At 35.4% G+C, this 21243-nt stretch overlaps 1 protein-coding gene and 1 non-coding gene across 6 annotated transcripts; one reads left to right on the forward strand and one right to left on the reverse strand.

Annotated features, from left to right (window-relative positions):
- Nucleotides 1-3707: 3707 nt before the first annotated feature.
- Nucleotides 3708-15417, reverse strand: LOC140858071 (probable NOT transcription complex subunit VIP2). Of its 5 annotated transcripts, none has more exons than XM_073257534.1 (14): nt 15274-15417; nt 13900-14020; nt 13298-13403; nt 13038-13204; nt 12502-12865; nt 9173-9382; nt 8994-9095; nt 5618-5703; nt 5333-5515; nt 4785-5216; nt 4648-4700; nt 4516-4557; nt 3951-4092; nt 3708-3866 (listed from the first exon to the last, which is right to left on the reverse strand). In XM_073257534.1, exons 2-14 carry the CDS (start codon nt 13915-13917, stop codon nt 3801-3803), a joined length of 1971 nt encoding a protein of 656 aa, XP_073113635.1. In that variant the 5' UTR covers nt 13918-14020; nt 15274-15417; the 3' UTR covers nt 3708-3800. The 5 variants fall into 5 exon arrangements, with proteins under 5 accessions (XP_073113635.1, XP_073113634.1, XP_073113633.1 ...); XM_073257533.1 differs by having other exon boundaries at nt 9173-9385; XM_073257532.1 differs by having other exon boundaries at nt 13038-13216.
- On the forward strand, nt 13298-13375 carry LOC114914286 (small nucleolar RNA snoR35). The gene has a single exon (XR_003801071.1). It is a non-coding gene; the product is annotated as a small nucleolar RNA snoR35 (small nucleolar RNA).
- Nucleotides 15418-21243: the final 5826 nt, after the last annotated feature.

Raw genomic sequence — 21243 nt, forward strand, 5'->3', positions numbered from 1 at the left:
ATAAATAACTAATAATTTGTTAGCGATGAAAATATGCATAAAAAATTATCATATTTATAATAAAAAATTTAAGTTGCTAATATTTTTTTAAATTTAATTTTTATAAAAATTTTTAATTAAATTAATAGCAATGAAAATATTTTTATCATAAATAATTGATATTTATTAGCGATGAAAATATTCGTCAGAAATTATTATATTTACGATAAAAAATTTATGTCGCAAATATTTTTTTAAATTTAATTTTTATAAAAATTTTTAATTAAATTAGTAGTAATGAAAAAAATTTTATTATAAATAATTGATAATTTATTAGCAACAAAATTTACGTCAGAAATTGATATATTTGCAATAAAAAATTTATGTAAATAATATTTTTTTAATTTTTATAAAAATTTTTAATTAAATTAATAGCGACGAATATGATTCATCGTAAATAATTATTTTTTATTAGCGATGTAATATTTCATCACAAATTATCTTTTTTATGACTAAAATTTTTTATTGTAAATAGTTTTCGAAAAAAAATTTTAACGATGAAAATTTTTGATCGGTAATATCGATTATTATCGATGAAAATTTTTTTCATCGTAAAAAATTATCAACAATGCTATTATTTATGACTAAATATTAGCGACGATAATTTCGTCGTTAATAGCTATTAACGATGAAAATTGATTATTAGCGATGAATTTTTTTCATTGCTAATATCCTGTTTTGTTGTAATGAAAAAAATAGTTAATATATAATTTTGTTCCTTCCATGAGCAATCAGGTTGATTATTCAAATCGAAGAACTACTTGGATGGATTTGATGACATCAATTATGATACGCCAAAATAAATCATTTAATTACCATACTTCTTCATTTATTTTAGCAAGTCGTCATAGACTTTAACTGATTTTGATCTCATGGTTTGTTGATTAACCCCACACCCGGCCACTTGGGTGTAGGCATGATGTTTTTGGCTCCCCCATCTACATTACGAGTTTTTGTAGTGACTTCTAATCACTCGTTACAAAGGATGCTTGCAAAGGGAAATGAATTGTTAGAATTAAAAAAGTCGGTTATGTCAAGCGAAAGATAAAAGCTACTTATCTTGTTGGATAAAGGATGACACTTTTACAACTTTTTAAGAACAGCATTTCTGTGGAAATTTGTGTTTGGCCATCATTCACTAAGAAATGTTTCTCGCATTAAAGTAAAAAAGCTTCTTTACTGCTTATGTGAAACAACTATTTTGTTTTCTTAAAATAATTAACTTTTAACTCATTTTATTCTACAATAATGCTTTCATATTATATCTTACCAAATATCGGCATGTGAAAAATGCTTCTCTTTATAGCACTTTCAAGAGAGAGCTTCATAAAAAGCGTTAAGTTTGCATACCAAATAAACCCCAGAAATACGAAGGTCAATGTTGTATTCAAAGGAACGTGAAACTGTGAAAATGTTGCAAACCGTGCACCAAGATTCAACATGACGACTAGGCAGCCTTCGGTGTTGAAGCATGCTTCCCAAAGTTGCTCTCAAATGTAATCTGAAAATTGATAAAAAATGCCATTCAGAATCATACCTAAACCCACCCAAGTTTTAAGGTCCTTTCTTCTTCTTCTTCTTCCTCCTTTTTTTTCTTTTTTCCTTTCTTCTTCCCTTTTTTTCCTTTTTTTTTTTTCTTTTTTTTTTTCTTTTTTTTTTTTTGCGGGGTTTTGTGGGATCGTCGAGAAGACATGAAATCGCTATTCCAACAATTACAGATGATATCATTTTTTGTATACCAATATCTGGTCATTAAGAGCATATTCAGATGGAGAATAAGTGGGAGGATATCCCTCTAAAATGATGAAGCGGAACGGTTAGTAAAGCACAAGAGCCAAAAGCGGACCCGCAATTCATAACTCAATTCCATCATCGGTACTTATATGATAGAAGAGTGGAAGCTTATCCCCTCCTAATTTCTGCTTTGGCTAATCAAATCCGAACACTCATAGAAAAGTGATAAAATCCAAATTAGCGTTAAATTTCAACAAGATTTACCCCCATTTCTTGTACTCGTCCATCCAGGCAAACACCAAAAAATTTCAATTCCGCAGAGCAAGTCTACTCCAACAATAAAAATCTATTCTGCAACCAAACACTATCTATAACATTTGTTGCGGATTCATGCTTTATTCATGAAGCGACAAAGGAAAGAAAGATATGATCTGTTATTTTAGGAAGACGCCTAAGACATTGGTTGTTCTTGCTGTATTTTTCTAATTGCAATTCAAAATTAGTCGTGTTTGGGTGCCGAGCGCCTAAATGCATCTGAGTTTGTAGTCTCCAACCACATGGATTTACACCAAGTCCTTACCCATCCTCCTGTTGAGACCCTTGGCTTTGATTTATCCGAAGCAATGGTCATCATAAGAACCGGTCGGCCAAGCGTCCGAGGCACCATCTAAGAAGGGGCAGCAAAATTTGACCCCAATCAGAAGCTTTTTAGTTCGTATGGGATATGGATCTAATCTTTTGACAAGAATTTTAAATGGTTCGGTATGACTCAAACCTTTTAACCCAATTCGGGCCTTAAGAAAAGTTCCATTTGAATTTTAATACTTAAAAACTAGATCGAGCCATGATCTTGAATAAGAACTTATGTAACAATAATCATTTTTCGTAACAATTATCATTTTTCCTCACATTGAACATTTAAATTATTTTTAAAATTACGCATTTGATAGGCTGGCATAAATTTATTGAGGATTGAAATCTTACAGACTATTTTAGATCAATGTCAAATGGATGAACCATGGATGAGCATAAATCAAGCTATCGACCCGATATTGGGCATGGATCAGGTTTACCAGATCCAACACTAACCCCATCCACTGTCTCGCTTATTTCTAACTACTTGAACAAAAAATAACCGACGATGCGTGCATGACTCCCATGCCAAAATATAGCGACCATTGGAATTAAATAACAAAGACTGGAGCTGGGCATTCTGGTCACCTTATAAAAGATTGCACAGGAAAATATCTTAAAATGTGCTAAAAAGTAACCACCCTCCATGCCAAAAATAAACCGCGGCCATTGGAGTTAAATAACAAAGAGAGCTGAATAAAAGACCTACCGCGAAAACACTTCCAAATGGCACAAGATTTTTTTATAACTTCTTTGTTCTTTCGCTTCTCTTTTCGTGCCTGTTCTGCCACTCCTATAGCGAGTGCTGGGAATTCTTTACATTTACCACATGTACTAATGACATAGGGCAGATAAACGAAATACAGAACAAAAACACCAGATATTTTACTCAAAAACACTTATGGATGTGCCCCCAAAAAAATTTCTGAAGAGGTGATTTTCAAAACATTTCTTATATAATGACCATTTTAAGGTCCCGTAATTTTGTGAAATGCTAAACCCAGGTGCTTGCGTGGTGGTGAATACTACCTAGACGCAATGTAAGCCACAATCTTCCCGCTTAAATGCGGGCCCTTAGATGCTGATCTTGTGTCCGACTCCTATGCTTTTAATGAAGTTATATAAGTTAAGCTATGAATGACAAAAGTCTGCATCTTAACGAGAAAATCACATGACAGGATATTCTTAAAAGAAAAGAGACAAATGCAGAATGAAAAATTTCTAATGAACTATTGGGTCAATTTAGGGATGCCGAGGCTGACAGAAATCACCTACCAACTCAATTGGAAAAAAAGCTCAGCTTTAAAGAGAATGAAGAATAGATTGGATCAAGTTTATTTCTAGAATTAATGACACATGCTGGGCCTTTTACATCAAAGACAGATTGGCTTATGTTAAGGGCGTGCAGAAGGGAGAGTTGGCTTCTTATCCACTGCCTCATATTGGAGAACAAAATTTTCCTGCAGTCGATGGCCAACGCATCTGACATGTTAATACCAAAGAACAAATAAATAAAAAGAAATAAAAGAGGTTCATAATCATACCTTAGTTCTAGTTTCCCATGTGTTTGGATCGAAACAGACATAGGTTCCCCTTTCATATGTCTGAGTCTTGACCAGAGGCTCCACGTTTGCTCTTGTGAACCATAATTGGTGCTCTTTGTGGTAGAACCATCCCCGTGAGCATCTGCAAAAGCATTTGAATAAGAGGTTGTTTATGCCACATTGGAAAAACTTATTTTATCACCAAAGGATCCCCACAATTCATACCGGAAAGAAATTGCATGAAAACAAAGCCAATCATTACATTTTTCCAAGACAAATAGCAAATCAAAATGGGACAGGTGCTTCAGGACAAAAGCAGCAGGTTGCAGTTGGGATTAGGTACCCAAGCAAATATCTGCATATCTAAGACTTTATACATAACAAGGGGCCTAAGAGAGGTTTTCTTACGTTACTTGGCTAACTGGAGAATCCAGAATAATAGAAATGAATAAAAATCATCCAGTTTGGTAATGTAACATTAGAAATCAGACTAACAGCAAGCTGCCAATTCTGGCAACTGAAAGAGCAAAAAGGGGGAAGATGGACAGGTAAAGAGGAAGCTTACAGTTCAGAAGCAGCATAAAGCTGAGCTTCATCTTTTGGCATGCTGCAAGAAAAGTAGAAGCACAGATAATTAAACAACAGTTGCAAGCAATACAGAAACTAACCAAAAAGTGAATTCATCATAGAAACATACCTGTAAAAGATGTAAAACAGTGTCAACACATTAAACCGTGAAAAATATCCTTGCTACATCCACAACGTTAGATTTAGTACAGCCATATAAATAGAGATAGAGTTTATCTCAGAGATTTCAAAAGATAAAAACGTTACCTGTAGTGGAGGTGGCTGTTTGGCATAATAACAAGATGGAATGCAATACTCAGGCTCTCCTCTGGCCGGCTCATCAGACCATGGAGATCCAAATGTCTTATGAAGATTATCTGATGAGTTCAAATTCAACCCCAAAGTGGTCAAGTCAATTCCTAAAGCAAGAGATGTCAGGTCTGGATCGTTCATCCTAATAACGCTTAACAAACCAAGTAAGCCAAACCGATCAGGAGCAGTTTGTATCCCTTGCATGGACTTCAAACTCTGATCTCTGTATGATTGATTAACAGCAGACATCTGCTGCAGTCGAAATGGAGATTGATTATGTGGGTGTTGATATTGCTGAATGATCTGCTCATATGCTCCCATGCCAGAAGCTGCATTTGTAGAGCTTAATGATCTCAATCCAATGCTAGGTGGTCCACTATTTTGCATCTATAAAGAGAAGTTGAGAAGAGGAGCTTCCGATTAATATTATAAGATGGACCACAGGATACACACAGGTTAGTTGATCGTCCTGCAGCATTAAGGAGTTAGATGGAATAATATACCTGGGAGTGATAGGTTCCATGAGAAGATGGAAATAAATCAGATCCATGTAGATGGATAAGATCTTGATTGTTTCCAGGTGAATATGTAACCCCAGCACTGCTGACTGCTGCAGCGTGCTGCTGTTGTTGCTGACGGTTGGATGGGTAAGTCCCTCCTAAGCTAAATCCAGAAGATCTTGCCATCTGCAAGATATTGCACCAACACAATGTTCAATCTAGGAAAATGAAAAGGCACAACAACAACATGAAATTATATCGTTATTTCACATAAAGGCTTCAACTCACACTGAAGTGCGGTGACTGCATCATAGGAACATTCTCTTGAAGTTGTTCCTTCTGATGCAAATCGACAGAATAATCTGAGCTGCCACCTATACAAGAGTCAAAACTAGATTAAAAAGGGCAAAGCAGAAAAAAGCCATATTATACAACTGAAGGACAGAGATAATCTTAGATAGATTTTGGTATACATAATAATTAGCAGATAAACAGGAACAATTAAAAATAGTGTCTGATGTTTTCTGACATGATTGAAGTGACAGAAACTGCTGCTACTCAACTAGTTCCAAAGAAATTTTGCTGAATATTGCTATAAATTGATTATGGAAAGCATGGTAAAATAACCCAAACTCATAAAAAACAGTCCATGATGGAACAAAGAACTTATACACTATTCTGCTAGAATAAACGGTGGAGCACTGCTTACATAGGATTTCAGCATAGCCCACAGCATGATACAGGAGGTTTGTATTAATAAGACCCTATGACTGCATGTGAATCGTCCAGTCTTGTAATGCATTACAGCAATAGGCAGCAACAAAAGCACGATACGGCAGTATGTTCTCAGACTGCACATGGATGCAGATGCACCCACTTAAGATTGATTAGTTGCACCAAGCAAGAAATTGCATCTATCTCAAGATTCGAATCTCTTTCATGTTTCTTATCTATGTTTTTTATTTGAAAAGATATAGTCCATATTATTTTGTATGTTTGATTCTTCAAAAAAGTGAAAATAGACATATTTAGGGCATAAATCTAACAGATGGCATGCGTTTTTAGCATGGCATAGAATGCTAGATTTGTCTAGGCAAGTCAAAGATCATCTTTGCACATTCACGACATGCTTACTTCCCACTAGAAAAAATCAGTCAAGATACTGTTAGCATACAAGGGCGTACAAAGTGGTCAGGTTTATGCATCTCTTAGAGGCATCTGACACGTGCGAGTAATGCAATATATCCTTGCTAAGATTTATCATTTCCCAAGGTATTTTATGCACTCAAATACTACCAATAAAAATAAGTTTATGGGATAGAAAGCTGGACAGAATCTTCAAACTTATATTTGTCCAAGCTGGAATTACCAGCCACCCACTGAAAAAAGTGAGGGAAGTGAATTGTCAGAGCTAAAGCTTATAAGCTACTTACGAACAAACTGGTTCGAGCCAAAATGCAATATACACATCAAATATTAGCTGTAACTGGTTACATATGCGGATCTAGTTGCCTTGTCTTGATCTTAGACTCATCACATGTTGATCTCGGGCCTCAGATCATGCTTGGTTAAACAAGCTTGAGGCAAACTCAAGTGAAATTGCTTGAGCTCGTATAAACCTCGTTTCTCTTTTGAGGAAAGACCAGAGCACGGACTGGTGTTTATATGGAAAAAAGAGTACATGAAGGAGAAAATGAAGCCTTTCCTTCATCTCCTACAGGGATCCAAAGACGCATGAAACTATTAAACCTCAAGGAAGGTAAAGCAGCTGTACCAGACAAGCATAATAGACAAGCAGATCACAAGGAAAAAGAACTACAAAAAGCAGTGGTAGAAAGTCAAAAAAACGAGGAAAAAGAAGGCCACTCCAGCCCTATTAAGAGGTTTATGGAATTGACTCTACCAAAACTTTCAAATTTTGATCTCCTCCTTAACAATGACCTCTTTGAATTTATTTTTCATATCAGAGGTCCTCTGTTTCTCCGTCACCAGATAAGCCAACAGAAGGTTACTGAAAAAGTGCCGGTTACATGATCTTTGATGCAATCAGGCCAAATTGGCTTACAGGATCATATCAGGTCTCATAATTTACTCCTCAATCAAATATCGACCCTTTGTCATTGTAAGCTCCTATACACCTTTATTACAATATTCAGAAACATTACCTCGAATGTAATTTACATTTCATCATGAAGTAAAAGAGATCTATGACCACAGTGCAGCACAACCATATGAGATGTATGTTAAGAACCCAATAGGCCATTGGAACATCAGTGCTGGTGCCAGTATCTGCCCAGGTTTTGTCCTGGGTCAGTATGGTATCGGGGTTTGGAACAGACCAATGGACCATTAACATCAACAATGAGGTGATTTAAAAAATAAATAAATAAAAAGTCATAAGATGGTCTTAAAAGAAAAAGTCCTAGGATGCCAAAAGCTGACACAAGCATCCAGATGCAACCATCCGGATCCATCCCACTGGCAACAACTGAGATGGTTGGGATATCCCAGTTCATGAGAGAACCATTGTCTCGGGTGCATCCTAGATACCATTCTCTCATTGGAACAGTACACAACCAACAGGGCGCACTGGGAACCAAATCCTTGGTTTGAAGCAGACAATCTGTACATAAAAATCACAAAAATAGCGAAGAATGACTAGATCGCATTCATAGCAAAAATTAATTATAATATTTATACTAAATTTATTAAAAAAAATATACATTAAGTGCCCAAGCAGTAGAAACTAGAAAGTGTTTTTAGAGTTGCGTGATTCAAATACTTGCAATATCCATGTCCTTTTGACATACCACTGTCCACATATTGTGGTAAAAGCTAGCAAAGAAGCCACTGCAACCTAAGGCTTTGTCCTGATTGATGCTATTTTAGGCCATCTCCACTTCATACTTAAGCTCTTTGTGAGCCTGATGACTTTTCTGGAGGATCTTTCCTCATCCCCCCACAGCCCAGAATGGCACCCAAATAAATAAATAAATTATCAAAATTGACAGTTTATATTCTATCACAGTTATAGGCCATAATCTCCAAAGCCACTCATAACTTCAGTGACCCGATTAGAGTCATAAAATCTATTGCTCTATTTCCCAATTATAGTTTTGTACAGAAATATTTAATATATCCCATGATTGTGGCTGAATTTAGCCATTTTTTTCCAGTAGGTCTTGCACAGAAACATTATAGAATCACAGAAAAATTTTGAAACAATCAGGACATTCATCATCATCTGAATCTTCCTATTAGATTAGTATATAACGATAGCAATAACAAAATCTTAAGTGTGTTTTTACTTAAAAAAAATCCTTGACTTCCAAGAAACATGATAACATAGATATTTTTCCCCGGCTTATTCTTCAACAAGTGCCAATAGTACATGTAAGTTTCATGATTCAACGTGTATTGGGCATTTTTCTTGAAAACAAATCAAAACCAAATTACAACAAACATAAATAAGGAAAAAAAAAAAAGAAGTAAACACTAGGCGCATAAGTTGCAGAATGTTCTTGATAACACCAATGTAAAACAATATCTGGTCTTCATTATCAAACTAGAACATAAAATTGATAATGATCAGCAAGCAAATATAAGATAAGGTAATATTTCAAAGAAAATAAAGCAAAGTTTAAATGAACTATAACTAAAACACCTTTAAATCCAGGCAAAGCTGGAAAATCTTCATTTTGGATGCTAAATTCCTGGGTTTGTTGGACAATGGAGTTAACACCAACTCCTTGCTTGCGCATTGAACCTACAAATTTGGAGATCAGCTGGCATTTTATTGCATGCTAAAGCTCTGAAAAATTGAATCACAAATCTCTTATATACCCAATTGTCCTTGTGGGCCTCCAGCTGAACTTGGTCTCCCGGTCAATTGAGGAAAATCATTCATATCAAAGGGAGAACTATCATTGGAGTTGACATCATTCAACATCCCCATAGAGCTTAATGCATTATTCCCTCCTTGTATTTGACTCTGCAATAATGGTCCTCCAGAAGTAGGATAAGAGTTCCCAAGCATACCAAGCATTTGAGGTGCTGCTGATTCACAAACACATGCTACACAACCTCAGAGACCATACTTGAGAAACAAACTAACATAGTCGACAAGGGCAGTAGCTATCAAATACAAGTCATTCCCAAAAGATTCAGAAGTTCGTAGAATCCAAAATGTATATTTAAAAGCGAAGTGTTCAAACTAACAGCATGCATTAGGGGGAAATGGCATCAAAAAGGAAAATGGGTATGCAGTTTTCTTACATAGGTAGTTCTCGGACCAACTATCAAAATGATATGAACTGAAGTTGGTTCAAGACCCAATAACCCACCACAAACACAACAAACCCTCTAAATAATGGAATTATCAATATGGGAAAAGAAGAGAATTTTTGTGAGATGCAACCATTAATATAAACTGCAAGTATATTATACATATTCAAATTGCAGAAAAAGTTAGTGATTAGACTTCAGATGCATTATAATGCAATCGAATTGATGGGCTTGATCCTGAAATTTCAAGACTTCCACATACCAGATGTAACAAATAATCTGAAATGTGATCTCTGATATTGTAAAAATCCAGATAGCAAACATCCAGACAGCTACTATACCATCAAAAAAGATATTAAACCATAAGCTTCTCACTGCAACCATTCTGTCCATGGGCAATAACAGTGGCATGGCATCCTAAAACATATAAGGTTTTGAATCATTTCATTCCATAATCCATTCCATCAGACATAGCTTTCACATAATGACCAGAGTCATATTTTATTATGTTGGCAGATGTTTTAACAAACTGGAAGTGAAAAAGGGGTGTTGATCTAATTGTGGCATATCATGGCAGAATTTACTTGATACTATTGATGACATCACACTTCGTTTCTGCAAAAAGCGAGAGAAAATGCAGAACTAGCTTAAAAAAAAAATCAGTTCTATTGTTGACTGTCATACAGATTATAACTGCCCCCATGAAACAACCCTCTTGGCACAAATGAAACGAACACAGCTTCATCCAACTTAGGGGTGACAAATCTGGTCATCAATTTTCTAAAAGGAATGGCAAAACCTCTTATCCAACTGAGGATAACAAATTCATGCAATAATCAAGCTCTTTTCTTATAGACCTTCAATGTAGCATCTAAAATCAACTTCATACGTGATGATAGTTTTATCTCTTTACCGAGTCAAATCCAACAACTACCAACTCATCATTTTCATCATAATTCATGACTCCACCACCATCATCCTGCCAGCCAAAGTACTCATTAAAGATAGTCAAGAGAGATATTCACCAATATTGCCTCTTCATTTCTTCAAGGATGAAATTTTATTTCACAGTTATTTCTATGTTCAGTAGTTCAGCATTCCAAATTTTTCATGCATTTATATGCATTTATAATCCAGCTGAAAATATTTCATATAGACTTTTGGGTAAGGACCACCAAAGTACCATATTCAAGGTTTGAGTTATGAATGTCAAAGATGTGAGCAGCTTCCACTAAAACTTTAATTTCCAATGACGGTTAATTTCATATTAAGAAAATTTTCTCCATGATGTAATATGGATGATGAAATGTAAAAGTAACAAAATATCCAGAATATAAGAAAATCTGATAACCAGGACAAGAATCACCCAGGACATGCACAACCACGTTCTACTATTATTCCATAAAAAGCTCCATGGTGATAATATAATTAATTTGAGAAAGCCAAAAGAACTCCTAAAAGTTGTCCATGTAATTCTCTCATCAAGCACCTCTTTAGGAAAGAGACAGAGATCCATCAGACAAAAAAATTGAAGCAGAGATAATCTCTAGAAGCATTTCATACCCCACAATGGAGAAGAATGTCCTCAGCAATAAACTAGTCCTAGCCTCCAAGAGAGGAGACACTGCAAAGTTGAGAAGCCATTTTTTAATACAACCCATGAGACACGAGTAATCACTAGTCAGAGGCTTGGCAGTTGGTAATAGTTGTAATTACAAAAGAAGAAACTTGTAACATAGAAGTTACCACCCATGCCCCCCCAACCCAACCCCAAAAGAAAAGGAAAAAAAAAAAAACCATCACTACCAGTTGTTTATTTATAGTTTAAAGATGAATTGAATATTTTGATACCTCATAACTCAGCCTTAGATCTCCCAAAAAAATAAAAAATATTAAAAAAAAATCAAGGGTACTTTCAGTATACAAATTTCCATCTAATGCCAACGTTTTCAGAGAAAAATCAGATCAAACCAGTTGATAAATGTGATTTGACCTGAATTCTAAAAAACCCTTGTTGCATCAAGAAAAGACGAAACTCCTTTTGAGACTAACCTGACAATGATGCCTATTGTTAACAAAAGAAAAGAATAAACTACTTTCCCAATCAATATTGCAAATGTTTGAAAATCAATTATAGTGCCCACTGAGCTGGTTGCAAAAGACTAAAAATGTTACTGATCCATGGAGAATTTATCTAACAAAGTTTACTGGATACAGGTAGATATCTAGTTATGCCGCATGAAATCAAATAGAGAATAAAATTTAAACCAACTCCAGATAATATATATGTACGTATATGTATATATGTATGAATGTGCATATGCATGTATGTGTGTACGTACGTATGTGTGTGTGCATGTATGTGCGTATGTATGTATGTGCATATGTATGCATGTATGTATGTACAACAGTATTAAAATACCGATGCATGTCAAGTTTGCTAGGAGTTGGGATTAAAGATTCCTATATGACAAACAAAAAGCCCCAAGAAAATGTTATATATCTGGTCCAAAGAAATCTAGAAAGAACATAATGGCTCAATACAAGACTTTTGAGCCTTCCTAATGCTTCCAAATGGCCTGGGAAGAAATATGACAGGATGTCATCAAGATTCACTATACAAATTTATCAATATAACAATCACAATCTTGTTTGCACACAAATGACAATAGCCTAAACGGAGATGACAGAGACAAAATATTTATTGTATCTATTGTCCTGACAGAAACATGTCCCCAATGCTGCATAAACCTGAGCCTAGCTTCAATATGAATCATGAAATTATTCATGGAAATGAAAAATATGAAGGCAAAAGCGGACTAAAATGATCGTAACACTATCCTCTAAAATTATGAGTTAGAGATCTCTAGGGGATTTAATAGAGTAACCTTGTTGAAGCATGCCGCCCATCAGCCTGTTTGGTCCCTGTACATTAAGGTTCCCTGCTCCACTATTAGCAGCTAAATTTACACGAGAAGCGAGGCCAGGAACAGACAATCCTCCAGAGCTTATGCTTCTTCCCATGCTTCCTCCACCAACCATGTTCCCCATTGAGCTTGTTATTCGAGGACCTACATTCCCCAAAATTGGAGATACGCCCAACCCAGGAACAGAACTACGGTTGCCAGCAGTAGCAGAGCTCGAGGAAATCCCAGGTATTGAACCACCAACTCCACTCATACTACTACTAAATGCAGGGCTTCCTACAACATTAATGGCCCCTCTACTGCTTACCCCAGAACCATGTGAAATCTGCACAATAAAATGAGAATACATGGATAAGGATTTGAAGGTAGGCAAAGGATAAAACAAAGCATAAACAAGCAAACATTCGGTAAAAAAACAAACAATGTATGATATTTTCATATTTCATGATGAAGCAACAGGGTATTAGTCTAGATAAAAAGGATTTTAATATACAAACCTGAGACAAAGCAACTGGAATACTGTTTGATGTGAATCGTCCACCAGATATGTTTCCACCTGGTTGCTGAACACCACTTGATGGGACACCACTCATTGCCACATTCCTGGATGCAAGTGAGCTTGGCATGTTTGGAATGTTAAAGCTTCCGTGAATGTTGTGCAGCCCTTGCAGACCACCTAAATGTTAGCAATTTTGTTATTGTGAAAAATTCATATTTATTTTGTTAGAGAAAGACAAGTGCATAAGAATCTCCGCACCAGAGTGATGAAAACCTGGAGTTGTTGCAGCTTGAGCTGAAAATGAAGATGTGAAAGGCCTGCCAGTCGAGTCTGGAAGATTTGATGTTGAACCATTAAGTGTTGACTGCAACCAGAGGTTTCATCTGTATGGTTAACCAAAACAAGACCCTATGCATGTGTATGCATATACAAGAACCAAAAGAAGTATAAAAACACCCCTATTCAATAGAGTGGCAACTAAATTACACTTCCTCTATACTTGATAAAAGACAACCTCTCACAGACTATCATATCTAAGAAGTTCTCCCCTACTCATAAAATTATCATCGCCTGGAACCACTACAACATGACAAGTCATCAAGTACCTAAGCAACAACAAGCAAATTTTGGGTTTCAACAATGTAAAAACAGACAAAAATGCAGCTACAACAATAAGACAACAAATCAACTGACTGTAAAATGATAAATAATTATGGAGAAGCAGTAAATCTAAGGAATGTAAACAATTTTACTGGCCAAGAGCCTTGTTAGGGTTCTATTTCTGAGCCAAACAAAGAACCACAGATTTTGATAGTTCGTAACATGCATTGTTAGAGCAAAATTTAGAGTAAAGGAATTACATTAAGCAACCCCGACATTGTGCTAAAAAGAATATTCGCAGAAGACTCAATTCCAGATGCAACAACTTCTCATTCTAGTTGAGTGTCTGAAGGGTTTCCGGTTTTGGACAATTCTCCCAATCTGAAAAGTAATAATAATAGTACAAGAAGATTAGACATGAGCATAATATGAAGCAAAATTGGAACTTGCTTCATACAAGATGTCATGAAAAAGAGGTGACATAGCCATACATGAAACTTCTATAACTGGATAAAACAACATAAAAATTAACAAATGAATATTTTCTTTAATCAGAATCATTTTTGTGTAATATGCAGAGGCTGTACGACTGACAGGCCTATCCCTTTAACAGTGATCAGCTATATGTATTCTTATTTATCCTTTAGTTGTATTGAAAAGTAGAACCCTCCTTTTGCTTTTTCTTTTTAGCTATGAGGTTTAGTTTTTATTAAACTATATGATAGTTATACCCCAAGAAAGGGGGAAAAAGAAACTACATGAACGAAAATTGATGTTCCATACAAATATTAGGACCAGAAAAACCTCCACTACAAGTTCTAATCCATCCCCCACTCTTTCTTGGCTATATTAGGTTCTAATTTCAGAGGCTTTGTGAAAGTGCTTTCAAACCTTCACTCAACCTTCAAGATTTCTTAGGGTTCCTCCATACAGACCCAACCAGACTTTGCCACAGACCTCCAAACTCTTCGTGGGTAATCAAACCACCTCAATACACTCCACCACTCAATCTTTTGTTAATGGACCTCCTGAGCTTTACCAAACCGGCATTGCAACTGAAAAAGAACATGCACATCCTGATTGATTACAGTTGACTGTTTTGAAAAAGGACACATATCAAGAACAAAAAAAAATCTAGAGAATAAGAATAATACTACACACTATGCTATCTCACTGTTGCTATATGAATCTAAGAACGAGGAAAGCAAACGAGAGATATTGCTAAAGATGCTAGTGTTGGGCGCAACAAGCATCAAAAAAGTCGTGTGAGGCAAGCTGCTCCTAAAAGTTGTTCTAACGATCGATTACTATTCCTACTTTGTTCTCTCAAAATAGATTTTTTTATTTCCAATTTCTTGATTCAAAACCAGTTTGGCATTCAAGACTCATAGAATGGAAGAAGTAAAGATTCATCCTTTGTTGCTCCCAGATCTTATAAATAGTAAAGAATTATCGATTCTAAAACTCCGATCAAACAAGAAACGAGCAAAAAGGCGGCAAAATCTTTCCAAGGAACAACTTTACGCGACAAAGAAACCTATCTGAGAGCAAAACCCTAGAGCGAGACCGATAGATAGCGAGGGTAGTAAAAGCATAGAAAGGTCAAAGATGGAGAGATGGAAAGAGGCATCTACCTTCGACGACAAGAGAATGGGCACCGGCGGTGCGAGAAGGGGATGGTGGAGGGAAGGAGAAGGATGCGGGCGTCGCTTTCGATCAAGAGAGAGAGAGGAGATGAAGGAAAAAAAGTAGCAAGAAAGAAGATTGCGCTGTCCGGGAGACGACAAATAAGAGTTGGTTTTGGGCCAAACAGTGTGAAGAGATTATATGGACTCCTTGGCTACCGATCCAATAGGTGGTCAAGGTTGAGCCGACCGGATATTTTTTTACCCGGCTGCTGCTTATATGTTTTTTTAGGAGAGAGAACCTTAAATCATTTCAATCAAAAAAAAAAAAAACAAAGAGAACCTTAAATCATCACAAAATACCAAAAACTTCGTGAGTGTGATGATATTTGTAATAAAACCAGATTTTTGTCATTATGATATTTTATTACTGCGGTTGATGTTTAACTGAAGTTGGACATTTTTTTACAGCAGTTGCACGCTAGGAAGTCAGAGTTCTTAGTTAACCCATGGGTCAGTTAAGAATGCAGGTGATTATGCTTTCTTTTCTTCAATGGATGAAACCAGCGACAATAAAACAACACTTCGGTCACTTTTCGTTACCCCGACAAGAAGTGACTCTCTTTCGAGGATAGTTTACAACTGCTCAATGCTTCTCTAACTAATCCATGCTGTCCGACCAAGCAAGCGGGCCGCAAGACGCATTCTCCGACCTGCTGTTGATCTCCCGGCCCCCTCCCATTGATCCCCAAGTCGTCTTGCTTTCTACTGCTGCCACGGCTAGGAAAGTCTTGTGCCGGGTTGATTCTCTTCCGATGTTGACTATACTATGTATGGTCAAATATTCCACTAGACTGTCCTTTTTCAGTTTCGTGGGATAAGAACTCCACTCTAGCACATCCACTATATGGTTATGGCATTTCCTTCTGACAAGTGGATAAGCCAGATGAGATGCTACTAAAGGTAGCAGGTTTCAAGTAGGGATCGAGCCAAAACAAAGCAAAACGCTATTCCCCTTCTCTATTTCTTATAGATCGCACCTTACGAGAGCGCTGTCGATTGGAAATGGCGGAAGGTGCCAGATCGAACCTCGTTGACCCTAAAACTAGATAAAAAATGAAAGCTTCAATCTCACATGCTTTATCCCTAACTTTTTATCACGCTTTTGATCGCTTCCGGCTCGCTTTTGAGGCGAGCTTGCACCGTCACTTGCTTCTCACTCGCCTACGAAAACAATACTAGACTCGACTTCCTTACCTGCCTCTCCAAGCTGAGGAAGGGAAAGGTCCTACCTGATCCTCGACCGCCGTCAGCCAAAGAGAAGGGTAAGGAGATAGAGATCGCTAAAAAGCTCCCTCCTTCACCTCCTGCACCAGCTCCAGCTAAGGATTAGAACATCCTCGCTCATCTAAAGAAGATCCCATCACTGCTAAGCATCTACGACGCGCTCCCAGAACTGCGCCAAGCATTGATCGATGCGCTGAGGGACCCAGAGAAGTATCAAGCCCATTTCTCTTAAGTAAACATGAAGGAGGCATTGTATGCCTAGATGTTCAAAATCTTCATGGTCGTTATAAAGAAAACCAAGTTCCAAAACTTGACTCATCTTCAGGATCCAGACAGGGAAAATTAAGAAAAGAATACCAACTAACTCAACTAGTGATATCTAAATCTTAGCAAAAATAAAATATATATATATATAAATGGTAGGAGTCGCCATCTTTGTAATGTTAACAAGTTTTAGGTTTAAACACTGAATTGTGTATTTCTAAATATTAGGACCTAGATATCTATTGAAAAGTTTGGAGATTTGAGGGTTGTGGATCAAATCCAGCATCCTCTTGTATTGCATGGTTCCTTGAGCAATTTGGGGAATAGGGGTAATAGATGGAGGAGGATTTGATCTATCATCTATGCCATTGATTATTAGGGGTGGTAATCGGTACCTCTTCAATTAATTATAAATGAAATATATGGTGTGTGTGTGTGTGTGTGTGTGTGTGTGTGTGTATATATATATATATATATATATATATATATATATATATATATATATATATATAAAAGCAATGGGATTTGGGTTCTAAGTTAAAATTAAAGAGAGAGAGAGAGAGAGAAAGAGGCTTAGCTTAAGAGCCCAGCTTTTCATGCCTAATTCCAAGAGTTTCTATTTTACAAAATAGAAGTAGATAAATATATTAAGAAGGAAATTGGTAGGCTAGTTTGTTAATAGGATAGATAGTCAATAGAGGGTGTGTAATATCGAATTTCAAAAAATTCGAGCACACATATCACTCTTCCTAAAAACTGATGTTGATGGATACTTTCTTTTTTTTTTTAAAAAAAATGTTATTGGTTGTGATATAAAAGAAGTTCCCTTGGATCTACTCCTAGGTTGCTAGCACCTTACTTTTATAGCTAAAAAAATCGAAGTATGACCTAATAGTAACACATAATACAAATAATTATAGAACACTTTTTGGATGGTTGCATATGTTTGAAAGTACCAATTTTATGGAACATTATTCATTTAAGCTTCAATTTGTAATTATTTCCACTTAAATTGTCATTAATATGTCCAGTGTTTTATCTCACTCAAACAATTTTGTTGTAAGCTACCTAGTGCCAAGCTGTTTTTCTAGCCTTTACCATACTATAGGAATTAAGGCTGAGGATATAACTACCTTCTTTGATGTTTTGAACATCAATTACTAAATGATGCATAGTTGTTGGTTTATAATTTCAGAATGCTTGCTTATACTTATATAGTTGTTAATATTATGCCCAAGTATTCTCTAATATTAAAGGCTGGCACTCAAGCGACTCCATTCAGGAGTCTACTCATCTCCACACTACATGCAAAATAAATGACAACCTCCGGGTGATCTAAAACCAGTCTAGATGTTTTTTGATAAGAAAAACCTATCATACAAAACATTGGCTCATTGATTGTAACATTTCGTTTCAATCAGTAATGATTATGAGAAGCTAAGTTTGTCTATTTTCTCTTGTACAGGGATTTTAAGGGATTGGCAAAATGATTTGGCCAACGGAAGATGGGGTGAGGGGGGACCAAATTTCTTTTCACAAGTCCAGCTAATGGTAACGGGCCTCAACATATTAGTTCAAGGAAACAAGTGCTGCTTTGCCATTCATTTCTATTCATGGTTGGTCTCTGAAGCAGACAATTTAGGATAGCAATATCATATATGTTCCCTATTTAGGAAAAAGGTCTTAAGTGAGAAGTCTTGGTTGTACGAGTCTTGGTCGGTACCATACCATGCCAGACATATTGCATCATCATCAAATTGGTATGCAAACTCAAACTATATCGGCACTCGATATATTTTACTATCTTATACCATTCTGCATACCAGCAGTATGATAGAATGATATTAGTACAAAATTTGGTATTAAGATGATGAATCTTATTCCAACAAATTACTTTAACTTCCATCAAGAAAATTCAAATGAAGCCAAAGAAATTCTTTTCCATCAACAAGTCACAAAACCTTTTAGACTCCATTCAACATCAAATAATAGTTTTTTGAGTGTGACTATCCTTTGTTGGATCTCCACATTAATATTTCTTCGATGCTTTACTTATTCACTGCCACTTGCCTGCCACTGTAAAGACATGATCAGCCGCTATATCTTCTTCTCAAACATGATAAATTTATGTTCTTGTTTCATTCTATTGAGGATAAAAAAAACTTACCCATGAATCTATATTTTTTTAGATAAGTATTTTCTAGACAACATCAGACAAAAAAATAATTTATCCATGTTCTTTCGTGCATTGAAAAATAGCTCGAGAATCTACTATCCATGTTTCTTTTGGATTACTAGTTTTCTGAATAAATTGCTAAAATCTATCCATATTTTTTATAATATACTTTATTATATATAATAATATCGTATAATATTTTATATTGTAATATATTATATTTTTTATTATAATGTATAATATTATATAATATATATTCATAAATTATATTATTATGTATAACATAATAAATAAACTATGTAATAAAATAATATATATATTATAATGTAGTATATAATATTAATATATATTAAAATAATATAAAATATTAATACAAAATTATAATAATAAATAAGATATTATACTAAAATATTATATTACTATAATAATATATTATATTAAAATAATAAAAAAATATTATTCAATAATAATATAATATTATATTATATATAAGATGGTATTATATATTATTATATTATTATTATAGGATCATGGATATATTAAAAATAAAATTAAAAGATTATTTTTTCGATTGATGGATAAATGACTTAAGACTTTCTCTTTATTTCATGGATAAATGCTATCTATGAGAATATAATTTATCTATTTAAAAAAATATGAAAATATGAATAAATTTATTTATAAAATAATTAATTATTTTTTTTATGATATTTATTTATTAAAAAATAGATCGTATGCCAAAGCCTTTACAAATAGACCCACGGCCCAAGCTTTCCCTAATCGCAATAACCCGGTTCAACCCCAGTTTCCAGTGCGCACAAACTAACCGGCCTCATAATGGCCCCAACCGGACGAAGTGACGAAATGCTATCTCATCAACTGCTATAACAATGGACAAGTGGCATGGATCTCAGGAAGCTCTCAGGTCCCAGGGACATATAAAGAGAAAACGTCCATTCAGGAATCTCTCACTATATTTTTCCTTAAAATATCCAGCGCCTGGTGGTCCTTTCATGATCCTTGGTATAATTTTTAGTTTTATAGGGTATAAATTTGATATGGATCTTTATCTAAGTTTTCAACTGGAATATAAAGCCGGCAGTTGATTGACGTCTTTAAATCGAACTTGTAAATTTTTAACTTTTTAATAACTCGATGTTCAGATAGGGATCTGTAAATAATTATCCTATAAGCAGTAAGATATTTGCATGAAAGTTGCAAATTAGGAGCTTTAAAATAATTTTGGGTTTATGCTGGAACTGGTAGATAATTTTTCCATTTGATGTGAAGTCCTCAGAGGCTGAGGTATCATCTGAAAGCAATAAATTAGGAATTTTAAATAATTTAAGGCTCATACAGGGAGCTGAAGACGTTTTTGCCACAGCAGCTGCCGTATTCATATCAAAATGTAATTGAGGGACTTTTAAATAGTTTTAGGTTTGAATAAGAATCTGCCGATAATCTTACAGGAGTCAAAACTCCTATTCCTTCCTGCTGCTGCTGCTCCTCCTCCTCCTCCTCCCTCTCCCTCCAGTTGTTATTCATTTTGGAAAGAAGACCGGGTTTCTTTATACATGGCTCATGTATTATACTTGAACATTTAAGGCATGTATCTGAAATTTATGCTGCATAAGGATTCTAAGAAGTATTGTTCAGACTTATTTTCAAGTTTCACAGTATTGCACACGTGTGTGTAAATGTATATGACATGTGCGTATCAACATCATTTTCCGATGGACTGAATGGCAATTTGTCTTCCTGGATGATTGTTCTTTTGGTTAAATGTGGAAACTATGTGAAGGAGACATGGTTATAATTGCTACAGTTATTATTCACCAACCCAATTAATTCGTATGGTTATTTTTACGTTTGACCTCTTTGTTTCATTTAGCTTAAACTTAGAATTTTACTTTGTCTGAGCCAAAGTTGATGTGGTTAATGAGAAAAAGTAACTGTGGTTAATATATAAAGTTGCTATCTCGTGTTAGTACCTATTGAATGCATGGAGTGAATGTTTTCTTCTGTTAAAAAGGGAATAGAATGCATGCTCTGCATCTTGCTGGCTTATTTGGAATTACAATATCTGTTGGCTTGTGCACTAACAGAGGCCTACTGAAGCAATGGGAAGGGAGAAGCCCATTGGTAAAGATACTTCACTCTCAGAAATTTCTAATGAGTATGTAGATGTAACTGATCTGACTTCGCAATGTTGAGATGCAAGGCTTGACGAAAACAATGGTTAGAAATGCAGA

This window comes from Elaeis guineensis, chromosome 5, assembly GCF_000442705.2.
Source record: "Elaeis guineensis isolate ETL-2024a chromosome 5, EG11, whole genome shotgun sequence".
Lineage (NCBI taxonomy): Eukaryota > Viridiplantae > Streptophyta > Magnoliopsida > Arecales > Arecaceae > Elaeis > Elaeis guineensis.